At 47.1% G+C, this 21,007-nt stretch overlaps 1 protein-coding gene across 7 annotated transcripts in view; it reads left to right on the forward strand.

Annotated features, from left to right (window-relative positions):
* TUT4 (terminal uridylyl transferase 4) overlaps positions 1-21,007 on the forward strand; it is a 106,491-nt gene that overhangs the window by 65,195 nt on the left and 20,289 nt on the right. For 4 of the 7 annotated variants that reach the window (XM_029618826.1, XM_029618822.1, XM_029618823.1 and 1 more), the window contains 4 exons: positions 1,028-1,073; positions 6,519-6,625; positions 19,963-20,117; positions 20,488-20,588. In XM_029618826.1, the coding sequence (XP_029474686.1) occupies positions 1,028-1,073; positions 6,519-6,625; positions 19,963-20,117; positions 20,488-20,588 (409 nt within the window). The other 3 variants (XR_003859048.1, XM_029618827.1, XM_029618825.1) reach the window with 3 other exon arrangements.

Raw genomic sequence — 21,007 nt, forward strand, 5'->3', positions numbered from 1 at the left:
CTGGTAAATTGTCTGCAAATTGCCCACCCATTTCCTAGGTAAAAGTACAGGCAGGAGAACATCAATGCCTGTATTTTAACCACAGGAAAAGTAGGTGGGCTTATAGGCGGGGTTAGGTCGGGGGAGGCAACTACACCCACCTAGTTTCTGCATTTTCAAAAACTGCACATGGGGTATTTGGAAAAAGCAGGTGCATATCTCTGAGTACATTTTCCCTTGGCAGTTTCCAACGGGATAGTGTATTCATAGTTTTCCTTTCAGAATTGGTGCAAATTCCACAAGAAAAAGTACCCCCACGGACTTTACAACTACCTGCCTAGTTTTGAAAATTGCTCCCCACTTGTCATACTTCACAGGTACTCGTTATTTTTAAATTATTGCAGACTTCTAAGTGGTACTCCTCAAGGTATGCTTCTGAGTGGGTTGGGTTTTTTTTTTTTCCCATTCTTGGGAAAAGTGATGGAATAAAAACTTCTTTTCAAAATTTGCTGAAAATTTCAAAATGGCTCAGTTTCCCGAGCAGTGGACTGCAGTGTTGAACTGCTGGCTTCAAAGTTCACCTGTGGACTTGAAATTTTTCTGGCCATGGATGAATGCCACTTGTTGCATATATGTTTGTAAAATAAATGGGAGGTTAATATTCAGAAGCAATTAGCTAGATAACTCAGAAGTTATCCAGCCAAATGAATATTTGGGCACTTATCTGGTTAAATTCTAGTCAGATAACTTATTATTTGGCTAAAATTTGGCCTGGTAAGTTGGGCGTTCTAGGGGCGTAACTGGAAGGTGCTGAGTTAGCCAGATAACTCCAATAGGATAGCCTATATATTACTAGCTAACTAGATGAGCCGCACAATGGCTGACTATGAATTCCTTGTAGCTCTTGAAATGGCAAGCAGTTCAGCAAGGCACCAGTTGCAGGTTCAAATTCTGTACACCCTTCAGTGATTTTGCTGTGAAATAGGATTTTTGCTTTAACCCTTAGACAGTTAAAAACTTGATGTACATAAGTACTTTCATCTTCCAGGAACTTCATGATGGAAATCACTGGCTTCACATTTTCAATGAGAAATGTAAGGAAACAAAACATCTTTCTAATTTTTTTTTTTTTTTTTTTTTTTTTTAAGTATCTATCTACAGACTTTCTCCTGTTCGTAGCCCAGATCAGTCCAGACAAGTGGGTTTTGCATCCCTACCAGCAGTTGGAGGCAGAGAACAAAAACTTTGAGGCACTGCTACACAACAGAGAGTGCCACCTGCAGTCCCTCAGTATTTCTCTGTCTCCAGCATATGGTAGAGATGCAAATCTGCAGTCTGGTTAGAGTAGTTTAAAAAAAAAAAAAAGTTAGACTTTCATCCTCTGGAGCTCCCTGAGGTGTTAGGTGCCTTTGTGGATCATCCCTCAGGTGGAGTCAGGCGAGCAGGGGATTGGTGATCCCTGGACTGGTGTTGCCTGCATCATCCCAAGGGCATGATAGCCAGGTGTCTTGGCTCCCTCTTTCTCTCGAAGAGCTTCTTCCCCTTTTGGTGGCCAGCAACAGGGATAGTATTTGGTTTTACTTTTCCTTTCTTTGTCGGTGGCTTCTTTAAAAAAAAGAATAAAGAGATTGAGAGCTGGAGCTGGCCGAGCCTTTGCGAGCAGGGTAGCTGCTGGGCTCCTATTGTGTGGGGAAAGCATTGTGCTGCTTGCCTGAAGTTGCTGGTGGTTCCAGAGTGAGTCGGGGAAGCCCGTCGAGGCCATTGTGGGGATCTCCTCAGGCGCACCTGAAACGTGGTGGCCACATGGTAGGCCTGATGGCATCGCAGCGCGCGAAAGCATGCAAGGCCTGTGGTGCGTGGTGGCAATAGCTTAAATCAGCAGCACTATGCGGGGATTGTGCCTCAGGAGGTGAAGGAACCTTTGCGGAGGCTGTGGGTGCCCGAAGTTCACTCGTTCGTCGGGACCAGCACTAGTTACTCCCATGGGGGCTGAAGATGCAGCTCCGGCCAGGGAAGCACTTGGCAGACAAACAGTGGCTGCTGCAGGGCCCAGGGATTTCCCCCCTCCTCTTCCCTGATGGAAGTGCCCCTGGGTGAGGAAGGGTGGGGGCAAGGGGGATTTGGAGGTGGGGGATTTCTCCACAGATTTTGTGCTGCTCCTCCACATTGCCTACTTGGCCAGACAGGGAGCTGGGGGAGAAGGGGCTCCTGGAGGGGAAGCCTCAGTGTTCTTTAAAAAGGTCCAAGGGGGGCCCCAGCTGGAGGTTCGGGGTCCTTCAGGGCCTTGTCTTGGCATCTCCCTCAGGGGAGGGAGAGAATGGAGAGGACGATGATACAGTTGGTCAAGATCTAGATGGCTCATTTGTGGTTGGAGGTGATCAGACGGATGATCTGGGGAATGACCTTGCAGCTGGTGACCTAGCTAATGACCCATGGGCATTAAAGAATGGTGTTGACCTGGATGAAGTATCGGTGATGGCAAGGGATGACCCTAGGGTTGTGCAGCTGTTCCGGAAAGAGGAATTAGGACCCCTCATTCCCCAGGTTTTGGGGGAAGTACCCAGGAAGATTCGGATAAAGGGGGTGGATCCAGTACTGGATGACCTACAGGGACTGCCAAAAGCATTTCCTTTGCCCAAGAAAGTTAAGAAGCTGGTAAACCGGGAATGGGATACTCTAGAGGCTGGCTTGAAGATCAGCAAGAGCGATGGCAAAGTTGTATCTGCTAACAGAAGAGACCTTGGAGTTACTGAGGCTTCCTAAGGTAGATGCGACTGTCTAATCTGTTACCAAGAAGATCACTATTCCGGTGGCAGGTTTTGCTGCTTTGTAGGATGTGCAGGACCGCAAATTGGGGGAGGGGATTCTGGTTCACCCGTATTTGAACGATTGGCTCATTCGGTCAAAGTCCGAAGAGGAGTGTTCACAGGTAATACGCTGGGTGATGGAAATGTTAGTCACTCAGCTGGGTGATAAACCTGGGCAAGAGTCACCTGGTGCCAACTCATTCTTTGGACTACCTCCGGAGAGAGTGGAAAAGATTCAGTCGCAGGTACTGTGGTTTTTACATCTGCCAGTTCCACAAGGCCTGGGATTATTTACAGTTCTGGGTTCTATGGCGTCTACACTAGATTTGGTACCATGGGTGTCTGCCCACCTGAGGCCTCTTCAGCGGGACCTGCTGCCCCGGTGGAGTCAGTTATAGGAGGAGTATCAGCAGGAGGAATCCAGGTCCAGTCTATCCTTGTGTTTTTCTTGTCACAATTTGGAGAAAGGAGTGGACCTGGAGACTCCTGACTGGATGGTACCATGGAGGCCAACCTTACTGATTGGGGGGTGGTCTGTAAGGGCGGATGACCCAGGGCTGGTGGTCACCCAATAGAAGCGACCTGGACAATCATTCACTTGGAAACAAGGATGGTATGCAGTGCACTGATGGTTTTCCTTCCTCAGGTCCAAAGTCAAGTGGTACGAGTATTCTCGGCCAATGCAATGACGGTGGCCTATATCAATTGCCAGGGTGGGACGAAGAGCTTTTTCTTTGGGCAGAAGAGCATCTGTAAGGGATCACAGCATCACATGTGGCTGAACTGGACAGTGTGCAGGCGGACTATCTCAGCAACAATTGGATCCAGGAGAATGGGAATTGTCAGGGGAGACTTTTGGCCTCATCCAAGCTCGCTCGGGCAACTCACAGCTGGATCTAATGGTGTCGCAATGTAATGCCAAAGTGCTGAGGGCATAGACTCCTTGGTTTTTCCGTGGCTGGCAGGGACTCTGCTGCACGTGTTTCCTCCGTGGCTGTTAATAGGCCATGTGTTGCAGCACATTGAGAGACATCCAGGAAGGGTGATTCTTGTGGTGCCATGATGGCCTTGGTTCACAGATCTGACCCAGCTCACTGTGGACGGACTCCAGGCTCTTATCTGTCAGGGCAGTTGAGGCAAGGTCCTATCTTCTCGTATTGGGCGGATCAACTTTTGTTTCGCGGATTGGCTTTTGAGAGGAGGCGTAAAAGGTTGAAAGAGTACTCTGAGATGATAATCACTATTTTACTTTGGCCAGGAGACCGTCCTCTTCCATCAGAGAATGGAAGGTGTTTGAGGCATGGTGTGGAAGGAAGGCTTAGACTTGTTGAGGGTAGGTATCCCTCGTTTTAGCCTTTTTACAGAAGAGCTTGTCTAAGGGTCTGGCATATAATTCCCTGCGTGTACATGTGGTGGCTTTGGGGTGTCTCAGAGGTAAGCTGCAGGGAGAACTTTGGCATCAAATCCAGATGTAGTCCGATTTTTCAAGGCGGCCAAGCATTTGCGATCGCTGGTTCGCAGAATGTGTTTGGCATGGAGCTTGAATTTGGTGCTCAAGGTCCTATGCGGACCTCCATTTGAACCATTACAGCGGGAGTAACTAAAAGACCTCACCTTGAAAACAGTGTTTCTGATGGCAGTTTGTTCACCCAGGCGAATTTCTGAGAATTTCGGATGATGGGATATCGTTGCATAAGGTATCCTCATTTTTGCACAAGGTTGTTTCCTCTTTCCACCTTAACCAGACTATGGAGCTCCCTGCGTTTACGAATTGGTTTTCTGAATCTCTAGAGGGGGAGAGAGCTTTATTTGCTGGACGTTTGGGTGCTGTTGTGATACCTGAAGGTCACCAACAACTTTAGGCTGTCGGATCATCTTTTTGTATTGTTTGGGGGACCAAGGAAGGGAAACAAAGCTTCGAAGGGCACGATTCCCAGCTGGTTGAAGGAAACTATTTTTTTGGCTTATATTTGCATGGGTCACAGGATTCCAGAGGGGTTGCGAGAGAGTGTCAGTTGGTGTCACCACAGGAGATCTGTAGGGCAGCAAGTGGTTGTCACTGCACACTTTCTCCCGGCATTACCGATCTGGATGTTCATGTACTGGGGGAGCCGAGTTTTGGCAAGAGTGTTTTGAGAGGAGGCCTTTTGGTGCCCACCCAGTGCAGCGGTGCTTTGATACATCCCATTTGTCTGGACTGATTTGAGGTATGAACAGGAAAGGAAAATTTGGTTCTTACATGCTAATTTTTGTTTCTGAAGTACCCCAGATCAGTCCAGAGTCCCAGCCCATTGTGAGCGAAACACCATACTGATTATGATTAAGATCTGATGAGATATTCCGTGTATATAGTTTCAGAGCCTATAGGATGACCAGGTTTGGTTGGTTCTTTGGAGCCAATGTCTGGCTCCAGTTCAGAGGGGCTCCAACCCTAGGTTTCACGCTTTCATGTTCGCCCTGTGAGACAGGGGATAGTTGAATTTGGTTTCACTCTGGTTTGACTTGGGTACAGGTCAATACTGAGGGACTGCAGGTGGCATTCTCTATTATGTAGCAGTGCCTCAAAGTTTTTGTCCTCTGCCTCCATCTGTAGCTAGAGATGCAAAACCCACTTGTCTGGACTGGCCTGTGGGTACTTCAGGAACAAAACTTAGCAGGTAAGAACCAATTTTCCTTTCTCAGAGGCTCACATTTCTTACTTTTATCATCAGTGTTGTTGAGAAATGGATGCCAGACTTTGATTAGAACATTTACTGCCTGAGTAACAACACTGATGTCTCTGAGTGACACTCGTTAAGCTTTCAATAAATGATGTTTTTGCGGTAGATGGAGAGCATGCTTGCAGGTTTTTTGAGATTTGGGTGCATTTTAGCTTGTAGATGTTCTATTCAAGTGAAGGCTATTCCTTGCACAGTATGTAGGGTTATCCTGCAGTACTTGCACACTAGCATATTTTCCCCTTTTTATTTCTTCAATCACCGGTTCTTTGTGTTCCAGAGCATAATCTTCTGGACTTTTTCAAGCCCCTAGACAGACAGACAGACATCTTTTGTTAGATCCTCAAAAGTTTTTATCTATTTGAGCTGTACTTGTGTGAAGTGCAAAAATTGTGTCGCATGCAAATTTCACAAAAACCAGTTACCAACCATTCGCATTTGCTTAATAACTTTCCAGTACTGGTGGGTTTTCACTTTGACTGCTTCTGGACCAGAGAATCAGGAACAGCAGCAGCTGTGGAAGGAATTGCCTCTTGATACCTCTGTCTCTGTTCCCCATAGAGAATGAGGTCTAAAAAAAAAAAGCTTTCTCTGCAGGTCCCTCCTACTGCTTTTGCCTTCAAATTAGTGCATGAACAGCTTTAAAAAGAAAAGCTTGGACTTTGCCTTTCACTTCCAGATTTTTGTTTAAATGCTAAGAGAGCAGTTTGATTTCACTCTTTCTGGTTTCACTCTCTGTGGTGGTGGTGGTGGTGGTGATTTCTGTCCCTCTTTGATCTGTTGCTGCTCGTTCTGATCCCAGTTTTCTGGGGGAGGGAGTGGTTACTTTGCAGTTATGGTGGCAGCAGCTTTCAATACAATTAGAAGACAATGTTTGTCTCTCCCACTTCCTTCTCTGCTCTCTTGGTCCTGATTACAGCTGGAGAGACATGGAGAGGGTGAATAGAAGCAGCATTAGCTATTTAAAAAAAAAAAAAAAAAAAAATACCCACACTTACTGCTCATTTCTCCAAAGGAGGCAGGGGAAGAGGTACCAGTACATTTGCCCCGAGTGGCGAGGGGCAAGTCCCATGCAGCAGAGAACATGCTGCATGACGCAGTTGATGACATCATCAATAGCAGGTTAGTTTCAAGGGTATATCGGTTATAACCGAAAAACATAAATTTGTTTCCAGGGATATTTAATCATTGTTTCCTTATCATCCTGCCAGACCAGTCCAGATAAGTGGGTTATGCTCCCTACCAGCAGATGGAGGCAGAGAGCAAATGGCTTGCTGCTGTTACCTTATATTGGGTCCCGTGCTGACCTCAGCCTGCCTGTATTCTCCGTCTCCAGCAGACGGTAGGTTTGCATACCTGTGTTTTTGTAGTCTGGTGTTTAGGGCCTGACGAAGAAGAAATTTGGAACTCCTGGGGTGACAGTTCATTGATCTGATCCTCTCCTAGTGGAGTAGCCTTTCACCAGAGGGTTTCCAGGAGAAATCAACAGTACCCCTTGGACTGAGGACTGCTATTGTGTTGGTTTTTTTTTTTTGTTTGGGTTTTTTTTTGCTTGGCTCTTCTTCGCCTCAATATCTCCCCTTGCTTCTCCTCCCTCCCTCTGGCATTAGAGGCTGCTTTAAAGCATAGCCTACTAAAAAAGTTTAAAAAAGAAAAGAAACTGAGCAGCGCAGTCGTGCTGGGGATCGGATTGGCCAGTCTTTGTAGGGAAGAGGGTCGAGGGTGAGAACAGAAGCAGGGAGAGCCATGCCTGAACCGATCAAGTGTGGGAAATGTGGCAGCCTTTGGTCCTGCAGCCTCTAATTCTAGCAGCTAATGCTGCATTCGTGTTGAGGATGGAGGGGAAGCCAGAGGCTTAGGTCCAGCTGTGTTGGAACCACAAACAATTGCAGGCCCCAGTCAAGGTGGGTTTTCTCCCGCGGTAAGAGCGATAGACATTTTAGAGCTGTGTGGCTCTGCAAAAGCAGTTGAGATGGGGCCTCCTGTTTTAACCACTACTGTTACGGGATAGGGACAGAGGTCTCTGCTGAGGTCTATTTTTGTACCTTCGGGGGTAATCTTCTGGTTCTTCTTCTCTGTTTCCTTTTCCCATGACTTCGTGCTTTTATTACTCCAGGCCTTATGCTTAAAGCAGGGCACTGATGCAGGTGCCCTTTCAACTGTTGGTCCTTTCCAGGGACAAGTGAACCCAGTGCCATTAAAATGCCCCCAGTGGGACATCGATTTGGGATTTTGAGGAATAAAGATCCCCCACTTGGGCAAATCATTGCTGTTCATCAAGGAGGGACAACAGGGTGATTTGTGAATGACCATGGAAGAAGGTGAGAACTCTTCTAAAGAAAAGGATGAAGCTACAGCAATACGCTTGTTTAGAAGGAAGGAGTTGCACTCCCTGATTATAGTGCTCTGAGAGCCTTGGGCATCACAGAGGATCATGCTGAGGAGAACAGTCGAAGGGGATCCTATTAATGGCAGGCATGAAGAAGCCTGCACAAGCTGTTGCCATGCATCAAGCAATCAGAAAATTAATTGTGGCTGAATGGGATTCTCCTTCAATAAAACTGCAAGTCGGAAAAGCGATGGACAAATTTGCCCTCTTTAAGGAGAAGAAAGGGAAAAGCTGAAGACTCCATGGATAGATGACCTAGTATGTGAGGTAACTAGAAAAATTACTTTCTCAGGGGCAGGGCGTACAGCTCTGAAGGATGACCAGGCTTGGAAGATCAAAGCTCTACTCAAGAGACCCTTCAAAGCTTCTGGCATGGCTTTACAGGCTGCTGTCTGTAGTCGTCATAACCGAAACATAAGTGCACTCCAGGTTTCAATGTAAACTGACAATATTTAATAACTATACCCAGAAATTAAACCATTCGGGGTCCATATTCAGCTGCAGAGTAGCTAGTTAAGTTAGTCTGAATATACCTATCTGGCTAATTTAAGCGTGATGCGCCTCTGAATATACTCTGCTATCTTAAAGTTGGCCGGATAAGTATATCTGGTTAACTTTAGGAAAGTCCTACGGCATGACCAGACTTAGCTGCATAGGTTATGCGGCTAATTCTGGCCTACCCTGGACTGCCCTCTAATTAGGTGGATAAATTCTAGCCACATACCGCTTCAAATATTACTGTTTTGCCCTTTTAGAATGGCTTCTGAATATCTCACCTCCACATTATCTCATTCTTTGTAACAGATGAATTGTTAACATTGAAAGACCTTTGGGGATATGGAAATGCCTATAAGTACCTAAATGCAATACAGTTTTTATTGTCACGAAAGACAAAATATAAATACATTTTAAAAATTATCATCCATGCCAAACCAGTCCAGACAAGGTAGGTGCTATGTCTGCCTGCCAGCAGATGTATACAGAGGGGGAGAAAAGCTCAAAGCTGATTTCACTTCCCTTATAGAGTCTGGTAAGGCCAGTATTTCTCTGTCTCCAGCAGGTGGTGCAGACATGTAGACTGGTGTAGCAGCTAGGAGCCAGGCTGCTCCCAAGAAGGTTATAGGCTCAGGTTCCCTTTAGAATCAATTTAATTGGGGTTTGAGTTTGTGCACAGATGAGGCAAGCAACAAGTGGCTCCCAGTGACTTTGTTCCCTTGGTGGAACTAGCATTGGGAGTTACTGAAGCACATACTCCCTGTATTCTAATGTTTCCCAGCCTTTTCACAGCCAGGCACAGCTACATTATAAAAATGTTGTGTGGCACACCAACTTCGCAGAGCAGGTAGTGTGGGCATGGAGAGGACTCGTGTGGCCAAAAGAAGCACTAGGGGAGCACTGAGAGCCCCACACGTGTGTCTTCCAAATTTGAACGCAAAGGGAGAGAGGGGGCAAAGACACCCATGAAACCCATCTTGATGGACTAGTAACTTTTATGTGCAAGTGCAGGAGAAGGGAGAAGTTGGTGTGCTGTAGACAGGTTGATTCAGTTACCTTGGCTGCCACATGTGGCTGCTAGAACTCCTTCACTATTACTGCACTTATCACTCAAATAAGACGTATCCAGTGTTCAGTGCCCACTTGCTTTGTATCATTCAGCCTGGGGGATAAGAGAAAGGGAAGATGAGATGCTGTGTGCATAAAGTAGGTTCCCTGTACGTACCCAGATCAGTTCAGACTCCTGGGTTTTGCCTCCCCACCAGCAGATGGAGACAGAAGTTTGATTAACTCTGCCCTATATCCTGAGGTGCCACCTACAGTCCATTAGTATTTCTCTGTCTCCAGCAGATGGTGGAGGTGCAAAATCCTACAGTGTGTTTAAAAAAAAAAAAAAAAAAATGTGGACAGGGATTTTTTGGTTGTATTTGATGGAGTAAACATTGAGGTCCTGTTTTAAAAAAAAAAAAAAAAAAAAAAGCAAGTGCTTTCTCATTAGCCTCCCAGGGTGTTGACAGGTCCTGAGGGGGCCATCCTCCCTGGTATCGAGGCTTTGCTGTTCAGGGTTGAGAACCCTGCTTTACAGCGTGCTCCTTTGTTGGGGGTGATACCAGGGAGCCCAGCTCACTTACCCTGGGGCAATCAGGACCCGTTTGCTCTCGGGATCAGGTCAGACAGTTGTTGCAGTGTTCAGTGCGTTTGTTTGCTGCCACGGCCGCTGATTTTCACCACTGCTGCCGTTTTTTTACCGCCGCTGCTGCCCGGGACATTTAAAAAAAAAGAAAAAGAGGAAAAGCATTTCTTGGAGCCGTTTTGTGATGCCTCATGGCGCATCCTGTAGGTCGTGTGAAGACGCGTGTGCGGCTTTCCTGTGATGGTTTGTGTGCCAGCTGCCTTCCCAGAGGGGAAGGAACATTAGGGTTGGCCGGAAGAGCCGCTTCATGGCCCTGAGGGGGCTCTTCAGTATCGGAGCATTCCAGGCAGTTGCATGCCAGACCCATTCCAGCTGAGCGCAGAAATGGAGGCCATTTTGACCACGTTTTACGCGCTGGAGCTGATTGCTGAGGGGGGAGGGAATTGCCCCCTCTTTCACCGCAGCCTGCAGTCCCCAGGGGAGGTTTTAATCCCATCAAATCTCTGGATCTGGCAGAGGAGGGCCCCGAGGGGTCCTCGGACTCCTCAGATTCTTTTTCCTCTGAATTTGTATTATTGCTGCATAAAGCCTTTAAGGCCAGGAGGGCAGCTCGCAAGCGCTCTGGGGGGCATATGGTCCAGGAGCCCAGTGCCCCAGATAGCCATAGGAACAAGAAGGCTTGGGCAACAAAGGCAGCACTGGATCCCAAAGCAAAGAGAGGGCTATGGTCTTGTCCACGGGAAGATTCATCATCCCAGGATTCGGAACAGGATACCCCGGAACCTAGCGGGGCTTCTCAAGAGAAACACCCGGACAATGACCAGGATCTGCCTTCCGATCCACAGGTCCACAAGTCGTGGAAGGAGATGACCCTAAGATGGTCCGCCTTTTTCGCAGAGATGATTTGGGTCCCTTAATTCCCAGCCATTCTGGAGAAGCTGGGTATTGAGACCCCTCCAGAAGATTCTCGGATGGGTTCAGTGGATCCGGTCATGTTGGGCCTGCGTGGTCCAACTAAGTCGTTCCCTTTTCATCTCTGTTACGGACTTGTTCTGAGAATGGGATACTCCTGACCTGGGTTTGAAAGTCATTAAGGCTATGGACAAGTTGTATCCCTTACCAGAGGAGGCATTGGACCTGCTCAGAGTTCCCAAGGTAGATGCAGCCGTTTCGGCTGACACATAGAAGACCACGATCCCTGTTACGGGAGCAACGACTCTCAAGGATTTCCAGGACCGAAAATTGGAGGTGCAGCTCAAAAAGATTTTTGAGGTGTCTGCTCTGGGGGTCTGAGCTGCGATGTGCAGTAGTTTTTCCTTGAGAGCAGGCCTGCACTGGGTTCAGCACCTACAAAGTGGCACAGCCCTAACAGCAGGAGGTGATGCAAGTACGACGTCTCGAAGCGGTGATTGCTTATAGTACAGATGCTCTTTATGACCTTTTGTGTACTTCAGCCAGGTCTATGGTTTCGGCCCGGAGGTTTCTCTGGCTGAGGAATTGGTCTGCGGATGTGTCCTCCAAGGCTCAATTGGGCTCCTTGCCTTTCAAGGGGAAACTCCTCTTTGGAAAAGACCTGGAGGATATGATTCAATCCTTGGGTGAGAACAAGATACACCGGCTACCGGAGGATCGGCCAAAGTCGAGGGGTGCGGCTTCGGCTCGCTCTCGCTTCCGGAGGAATCGGAGGTTCCGTTCGTCCTGGTCTTCTGGATCTTCCTTTCGACAGTCAACGGGAAGACAACAGTCCTGGTCCCAGTCCTTTCCAGGCTGGAGCTTCACCAGACCAGGCACTCAACAGTCTTCCGGTGGACTCAAATCTTCCCAATGATGTGAGGCCGGTCCTTCCCTCTGCTTCAGTGGTGGGAGGCAGACTGTCTCAATTTTACGAGGAATGAGCCACTCTGACTTCTGATCAGTGAGTACTCACTGTGATAAGCAAGGTTACGCGTTAGATTTTGCATAGCGCCTTCCAGATCGGTTTCTCGTCTCCCCATGCTCATACATCAAGAAGTGCCGAGTAGTAAAGGACACCTTACAGTGCCTACTAGACCTCGGGGCAATTGTATCGGTTCTGCTAGTGGAGCAGCGCAGGGGCCATTACTCCATTTACTTCCTGGTGCCCAAGAAAGAGGGAACCTTCTGGCCCATTCTCGACTTAAAAAGAGTGAACAAGCGCCTCCGGATACCACGGGTTCACATGGAAACTTTGAGATCGGTCATCGCATCGGTGCAAAAGGGAGAGTTCTTGGCGTCTCTAGATTTCATGGAAGCGTACCTGCACATCAGCATCCGGTCAGATCACCAGAAATTCCTCCGGTTCACCATCCTGGGACAGCATTTCCAGTTTCGTGCCCTGCCGTTCGGCTTCACCACGGCGCCCAGGACTTTTTCCAAGATACTGGTCATTGTAGCGGCGCAACTTCGAAAGGAAGGTTTCTTTGTTCTCCCGTATCTAGACGATTGGTTGCTTCGGGCGAAGTCGGAGGTGTTATGCCACGCGGCGATCCATCAAGTTGTTCAACTACTGGAGTCGCTCGGATGGGTGATGAACTTTACCAAGAGTCACCTGATTCCTTCTCAGTCCTTGGAATTTCTAGGGGCCCGGTTCAATAACACAGCTTGGCCAGATTTTTCTGACGGAGGAATGCATTGCCAAACTGCAGGAGCAGGTTCGGAACTTATTGGACAAGCATCCTCCCAAAGTCCGGGATTATTTACGGGTCCTTGGATCAATGGAGTTCACCCTCGAGTTGGTCCCCTGGGCCTTTGCTCATTTGAGGCCTCTGCAGTTAGCGTTGCTTTCCCGTTGGAGTCTGGTATCAGAGCAATTTCATCTCCCGCTGCCGCTTACAGATTCTGCTTGTTCCAGTCTAGACTGGTGGCTCAACTTGGTCCATTTGAGCCGCAGAGTGTCCTTGGAAGTTCCAGAGTGGACAGTGGTCACTACGGACGCCAGCCTCTCAGGCAGGGGAACAGTGTGTCAGGACAAGTCTATACAGGGCCAGTGGTTGAGGGAGGAATCTCAGTGGTCGATCAGTCGTTTGGAGACAAGAGTGGTCAGATTAGCTCTGCAAGCCTTGCAGTCAAGACTGCAAGGGAGGTCGGTCAGAATTTTGTCCGACAATGCAACCACAGTAGCCTATATCAACCGGCAAGGGGGAACCAGGACGAGTCCGGTGGTGACCTAAGCACAGCAGTTGATGCTCTGGTCAGAACAACATTTAGTCAGCCTGGTGGCCTCTCACATCACGCAGGTCAACAGTGTTCAGGCAGACTTCCTCAGTCGCAACAAGCTCGATCCCGGGGAGTGGGAACTCTCTCCAGAGGCATTCAATCTGATCTGCAAAAGGTGGTCCACACCCAGTATGGACCTCATGGCGATGTTTCCCAATGCCAAGGCTCCTCGTTTCTTCAGTCATCACCGCGAGAAAGGAGTGGACACCCTAGTTCTAGCCTGGCCACAAAATGTGCTTCTGTACGTGTTTCTGCCATGGCCTCTAATCGGCAAAGTGCTGCGGCGCATAGAGTCCCATCCGTCGGAGGTGATTTTGGTAGCTCTGGAGTGGCCACGGTGTCCATGGTTTGTGGACTTAGTCAACCTCATGGTGGAATGACCTCTCAGGCTGCGAGATCTCTTAACCTTCTTCGGCAGGGCCCGTCTGTTTAGAAGAGGCAGATCGCTTTTGTCTAGCAGTATGGCTTTTGAAAGGCAGCATTTAAAGAGCGAGGGTTACTCAGACGCAGTGGTGGCTACCCTCTTGCGGTCTAGGAAGCCCTCTACATTTTTGAATCGTGGTGCCTGGATCAAGGGGTGACTCCTGTGACTGCCTCTGTCCCACATATTTTGTCCTTCTTTCAGGCGGGACATGCGAAGGGCCTTTCATGCAGTTCGTTACGGGTGTAAGTGGCGGCTCTCGGTTGTTTCCGCGGTAAGGTGGGTGGATCACCGTTGGCTGCGCATCTGGATATCGCTAGTTTTCTCCGAGGCACTAAGCATTTACATCCCCCAGTCAGGCCCCCTTGTCCGTCATGGAGTTTGAACCTGGTGCTCAAGGCTTTGTGTGGGGCACCCTTTGAACCGATGAAAAGGGCTACGCTAAAGGACCTTACGTTAAAGACTGTGTTTCTCGTGGCTGTTTCCTTTGTTCGTCAAGTGTCAGTGCTTCAAGCTTTGTCCTGCAGGGAACCCTTCTTGAGGATTTCAGATACGGGAGTTTCATTACAAACGGTTCCATCCTTTCTCCTGAAAGTGGTATCTTCTTTTCATTTGAATCAGTTGGTGGAGTTCCCGTCCTTTCCGGTCTTGGATCGTTCCGATCCCAAGTCGAAAGATCTGAAGAAGCTGGATGTGCTTCACATTCTCTTGCGTTATTTGGAGGTTACTAATAGATGATCCAACATCCGGAAGCTATTTGTATTGTGCAGTGGACGCAACTGGGGGCATAAGGCATCCAGGGCTACAGTGGCTTGCTGGTTGAAAGAGACACTCCCGGTTGGACTGCGAGCACATTCTACCCGTTCGCAGGCAACTTCGTGGGCGGAATGTCAACAGGTGTTGCCACAGGAGATTTGTAGGGTGGCTACATGGAAGTCATTACACACCTTTACGAAGCATTATCGGTTGGATGTCCAAGCCCCAGACTCTGGGGGTTTTAGTGCAGCTGTGATCCGAGCGGGACTCTCAGGGTCCCACCCTAACTAGGAGAGCTCTGGTACATCCCAGGAGTCTGGACTGATCGGGTACGTACAGGGAAAAGAAAATTGGTTCTTACCTGATAATTTTTGTTCCGGTAGTACCACGGATCAGTCCAGAGCCCCACCCATTTTCATTACAGTACTTGTTGGCGAGTCCGCTCGTCTGCTTTAAAGGAATGAATTCTGCAGAATTACTTAGACTTTTTTTTGTCTATGCTCACGGGTTCTGTTTGTCTTGAGATCTGTGAGTGGGTTATCTGCCAGTTTTCTTCCCTGCAGTTATAGGGTTGTTAAAATTGTTTTGATTTAGTTCTGCTTTGATACATATAAATACTGACTGACTGTAGGTGGCACCTCAGGATATAGGGCAGAGTCAGTCAAACTTCTGTCTCCATCTGCTGGTGGGGAGGCAAAACCCAGGAGTCTGGACTGATCCGTGGTACTACAGGAACGAAAATTAACAGGTAAGAACCAATTTTCTTTTCCATGCCTGGCATGCTGCCCATTAATTTACCACATTCTTGGGCTCATGCTTTTAGGTAGGAAGAAGAGGCATGCATTATACATGTTCTCTGAAAGGAATTCCTACAAGTTTAAGAGCCACCACTGGTATCTGTTGTTTCTGTGAGGTGCCGAGAGCAGAGCCCAAGGTCTGCCCTGAGCATCAGGGCAGTGGTGAATTTTACTTGGCACACCTGATCAGGTCTGAGGGGAGATTGTTTCCTTTGAAGGAGAGAATGCTTCAGTAGGGAGGCTCTTCAGGAGAGAGGAGCACCACATGCTGTTTTTGGATGAGCAATGAGAGAGAGTAATATGTATGACATTTAACTTTTGGCGATTGAATCTCCTCCGTGTGAGAAATGATTTCAACCTTAAGGTAGCCAAGACTATAAGGGATCTATATTCTCTTCCCAGGGAAGTGAAGAGGATATGGTATTAGATCACCTAGAAGAGTTGTCCTCGTCTTAAGACCACAATCAGTGAGGGAAGCACAACATTTATGAACTCCCATGAGTGAAAAATTTGTCTCGCTTCAATGATCATTTTTTTTTCTTTTTTTCTAATAGTCTCTCTCCTCAAGCAGCCATGTGCAATGGCTTTGTGACTCAAGTCCTCCTGTCTTGGGTCCAACATCCCTTGGAGGTAGTCATGGTGGTCTTCCATGCAGGTAACTGTGCATAGCAGGGAGGTCTTGAACCTCCTTATGTAGGGGACCAACAGCTCCCAATGGATTCATATCTGGTGAGTCTCTTACAGTGGACATAAGTGATGCTAGGAGCCTCTTCAGTCAGATTTCCCATACAGTCTGGTCCAGGCTAGTTCAAGATGGGGCCACAGTGCTTAGGGATGGGCTTCTTGAGTGCTCCTACATAGAGCAATGGCTATTGAAATATTGGCCCTGTTGTACAGTTTTACCATCTATAAGAGGTAACAGTTTTTTGGAGTAGTCCTGGAAATTTAGGGACCAAAGTTCAGAGATCAGCTAGGGGTGTTTATCAAAAGGGATCCTCCCCAAATTTCCCCCCTTTACAAATACCAATACCAGTCGGGACTGTTTAGAAGATAAAATCAGTCTGTTCAGGCAGCTCTCTTCTTTCCTTGGGTAGATGGTCCAGGACTGTGGCCCCTCCTTATTGTACGCTGCTGTGTTCTTGGCATGCTGCTTCACAGCAACACTTGGAGTCTTCTGTATAGGATGGTTGGGCATTGCTCAGGTGGACTGCTCTGTTGCCCTCAGAATTGGCATTAGGGGTGATGGTATTAGACTGGTTTGGTTAGACACAGGTTTTGGGGCTCCATCTCTCCCCTTGAAAAGAGGTCAGGGGCATAATACTATATTTCAGGTCTCTAGGAAAAGGCTGTAAGTTCTCCTATTATGTTCCACATTCAGAATGGCAGACCTCTTAGGTTGTTCCCCATATGGATGTACAGGGCATTAACTTTAATCTCCAGGGTTGATTACTAGATATTTCTCAGACGCATAATCCTGTATCTATCAGGTTTTGGGCTCTCCCCATGTGCAAACCTTGCTTCTGGATACCAGTCTGTCAAGGGTAGTGAAGCCCTTCCTATGCAGGGAGGAAATCTTGTTCCTTCTTTATTGAGATATCTGATTATTCAGGACTGAGTCAGAGAAGTGAAGCTGTTTGTCTGCAGCCAGGATTATGCAGGGTGGAACTCCTAGGCTGACTGATTATCTTGAACAATAATTAGTCCTGCCCAGCCTCTGGAATATAGGGAAAGCCTCTCATCTCCAAAGAAGAAAGTGGCCTTGACGTCATGGGCTCATAAGAACATAAGAAATTGCCATACTGGGTCAGACCAAGGGTCCATCAAGCCCAGCATCCTGTTTCCAACGGTGGCCAATCCAGGCTACAAGAACCTGGCAAGTACCCAAAAACTAAGTATATCCTACGCTACTGATGCCAGTAATAGCAGTGGCTATTTTCTAAGTCAACTTGATTAATAGCAGGTAATGGACTTCTCCTCCAAGAACTTCACTTCCAATGTCCGGATTTCCCATTTCCACATCTGCCATGAGCATAGTCCATTCTACAGGTCCTAAGCTCCAGAACAATGGACGTGAATGTAGTACCTTGGGCACAGACCCAAATGCATCTCACTCAATTTGCATTCCTCCCAGGGTGATATCCAGTAACTCAATATAAGGCTACTTTCCCTCTCTCCAGGGAAGTTAGAAGGAGCCTGAGCAGGTGGTTTTTCAGTTATTTCCTACAGGGAATAGATTTGGAGTCTCCTATTTGGTTATTTTGCACCATAAATGTGAGCCTTATAGGCTGGGAGGGGAGTTATAATTGGGGCCGCTGAAACAGGGGCAGGACTCCTAGTGGAGATCCAGCAGGTCCAGGATCTAAGCTGAAGACCAGAGCCAGTCATCTAGCATTCCAGAAATCTTGGCCTCTAGCTCTGGAAAAGGCAGCCCAAGTGGCTGCAGAGAATGTAACTCCATTAGGTGATGTCAGTAAGCTGAGGGGGAATCTAGTAGTTCTCAGATAAGTGAATCAGATTTCATCTGGGATGGAGTTCCTTTGCAGGATCTAACAACTGCTCTCATGGCCGAATTGGTCATTGCGCAGACACGATTTTTGAGCTGACGCTTTGAGACCCCGAAGCGTAAGGACTGGTGGAAGTGGCCTTTCCTTACCTAAGGGTTGGGTGGAGCACTTCCGTGAATAGATTTCAGATCAGCCCAACGAAGCTACAAGATGAGCAAGTCCTTTGGCTGAAAAAGGAAAAGGGGAAGCAGGGGGCTTGGATATCCTGATAGAACCATGACCAGCATTCAGTCTCTTGCATGTGTTCCTGCCAGGAGTCTGGACATTTCCTGTTTGAGTTCTGAAGAGTGCAAACGAGTGCTCCTTCACCTTTTTCCCCAGTCAGAGCATTCTTATCTAGAAGATCCTTTTCATTCTTTTTTACAACCTTGGCTGTTGAGATAATCAGGCCACTTAGTGAGGAAACTTAGTGTTAGGGTTTACAACTCTCTGCAAGTTCATTTTACGGAGGAGACATTTTGTTTGTAGGAATTCATTCTTTAATCTTGTTCTTCCTTGGAGGAGTTTGGGATGAAGGCATAACCCACAATTCTTAGAGAGGGCATAAACTGGCTTTCCTAATGTGTAGCCAGATGGACTCAGGACCAATGGGTTATGCTCCCCTGTCAGCAGATGGAGACTGAGTCAGGTTTCAAAGCTGCAGGAGGTCTGTTTTAGTGTTGAAGGGATCTGACCTCCCCATCTCTCTAGCCTTGTAGGTTAATGTCTCTAAGTCTCGTTGCTGAAGTCAGGTTCCTTGGTGTTCTTTGGTAATTTTAAAGGAAAGGATATTTCTGAGGGTAGTGTTTCACTTCTGTCAGAATTGGGTGATATAGGGCAGGGATGGCCATTCTCGTCCATTGTAGGTCACCTTTGAGATGTTTTAGGTGACCAGTTTCTTTTGAGTTTTGGATAGGTCTTTGGTCTGTTGATGTGTCCTGATAAAGCCTGTCTTCCGACAGGCCTACCCAGAATAACTGTCTCCATCTTCTACCTCTCCTTTAATCCTATAAGTGGTACTTAAATTGTATATAGACTCTTGTCTAGCCTTCCTGTCACGGTTCAAAGTTGATGTTTTCTCTCTTCCTCCATACTTTCTGCGCTTGTATTTACCCTGCCCTGTTAATTGTATTTTCAGTCTGTTAGTTACGATGTAAACCGGCATGATGTTTGCATACTAATGCCGGTATATAAAAGTTTTTTAAATAAAATAAATAAATGTTTAATAAGGCATTGATTTCAGGAGGAACTGAGGCAATGAGCACTTTAATTTACTTCAACAAGAGTTTGCAGGTCCAGAGGGCCAGCGAGCCTGCTCAGTGAGGGTGCAGGATTTCTTGTATGTAGATTCAGAATCTGTCTTCCTAGAGGATAATGTCAGGGCAGCACCATGGCTTCCATTGCATCCCTGCTGTAAGCTCGTCAGTGTGGGTGTGCAGGCTGGGAGAGGCTATACCTTTGAAGCTGGAGTCCTGAGAGCTATTGTAGCTTCTTCCTGCCCAGTCTGGATGGAGCTTGGGTATGTTCCACTCGTAGAGACTGATCTGGCATGGACAATGAGGAAGGTGAAATTTAAACTTACCTGTTTAATTTCCTTTCCTTTAGTCCTGCTAGAGCAGTCCAGATCTTAGCCAGGGAAGCCGTGGCAATCAAGGGGTCTTAATCTAACAAGATCAGAAAACTAACAGCATGTATGTTGCCCACTTTGAAGGTAGCTGCCCTAATTGTGCCCTTGGTGTAGGGATTATCTTACTCCTAGGTTAATGGCCAAGGAGTGAAGTTTTTTGGCTGCATCATGTTTAGTTGTGGTGGTGATTTGGAAACCAAACCTCAACAATTACCTTTAGTTATCTTAATTTTGACATAGGATACTGAAGAGCGGATGTCTGCACCAGACCTCTATAGGGGAAGTGAAGTCGGCGTTGGACTTTTTTTTCTGTCTCAATCTGCTGGCAGGGGGATATAACCCACTTGTCTGGAGTGGTTTGGCAGGACTAAAGGAAAGAAAATTACAGGTAAGTTTACATTTTACCTTTGTTTTAATGGCCAAACTTTTGGTTGCTTCTAGAATCACTCTTGGGAATTTATTTTTAATTAGTTTGTTGTGTTTCCCCCAAAGCAGACAGAAAACTGAAATTCACCATCACAGAACAGATTTGTTAGAATGTGCATTAAATTACTTTATGTGCAGAATCAAGAAGAAAGAAAATGAGAAAGACGATGACAAAGATGTCAGGGAGGAGGAGAGAGAATCCAGAGAGAAGAGATGTTTCACCTGTGGAGATGCTGGCCATGTGCGGCGAGACTGTCCAGAGAACAGAGTCCGACAGAGAAATAATGTTCTGAGTAAGTACAGCCTGGCAAGAAATGTTCTTTTTCTCTTAATTTTAGTGATGTAGCGAGGAACAGAATTTCACTCTATTGTATGCAGAGTCTTATTTTCTGTTCGATTGGCTTGAATAAAGGAAGAAAGATTATTTTGTTTCCAGAATGTACAATTGTATGCTTTTGATTCAAAACAGGTATTTCAAGGGAGACATTAGTTCACCTTCAAGAGGAGAAAATTGCATAATGTAAAATACTCATCTCTTCTTGAGTAGGTAACATTTCAGCCCTGCCAGCTTCTTGAGCCAGCTGTTACCATGCCTCTTGAAATGATGTATCTTCCAGATGTGCTTGATTGAAAGTGAAAATGACTCTGTTCATAATTTTCCAGCCTCCCAGTTCCTACGAAGCCTGATGGGATCCCAGCCGGTGCTTGTCCCGGTCCCACAGCAGCTGGAGCGGCCTGCACGGAGCAGACAGAGTTCAGAATGTGTGAGTTTACTGCCCTCAAAATGTTTTATTTTTTATTTCTTGGTGATGGTTCCGGTACACGTAGGAGCATGCAATCCCCTCCCATACTGTAAAACTAAATCAAAATTAGAGAGGAAAAAAACAGGAAATTAGCAGATTTTCCAGGCTGATAGTGCTATTGTTTAACTGCTGTCAGAAAGCAGTCATATGTTATGATCAGTGCTTGGGAGAACCAGGAGTACAATAAGATCATGGTTGATGCAGTTCGCAAACGTTTCTTCCCCGTGATGGAGACCATTCGAGAATTGATTGATCTTGAGTGGGGTGCCCCAGAGGCTAATTTCAAAGGGGGTCTGGTTCTGGAAGGCCTGTACCCTCTGGATCCAGTGATAAGAGAGCGCTTATGTTTTTTCCACAGGTAGATGCACTTGTGTGTGCAG

Source organism: Rhinatrema bivittatum, chromosome 10, assembly GCF_901001135.1.
Source record: "Rhinatrema bivittatum chromosome 10, aRhiBiv1.1, whole genome shotgun sequence".
Lineage (NCBI taxonomy): Eukaryota > Metazoa > Chordata > Amphibia > Gymnophiona > Rhinatrematidae > Rhinatrema > Rhinatrema bivittatum.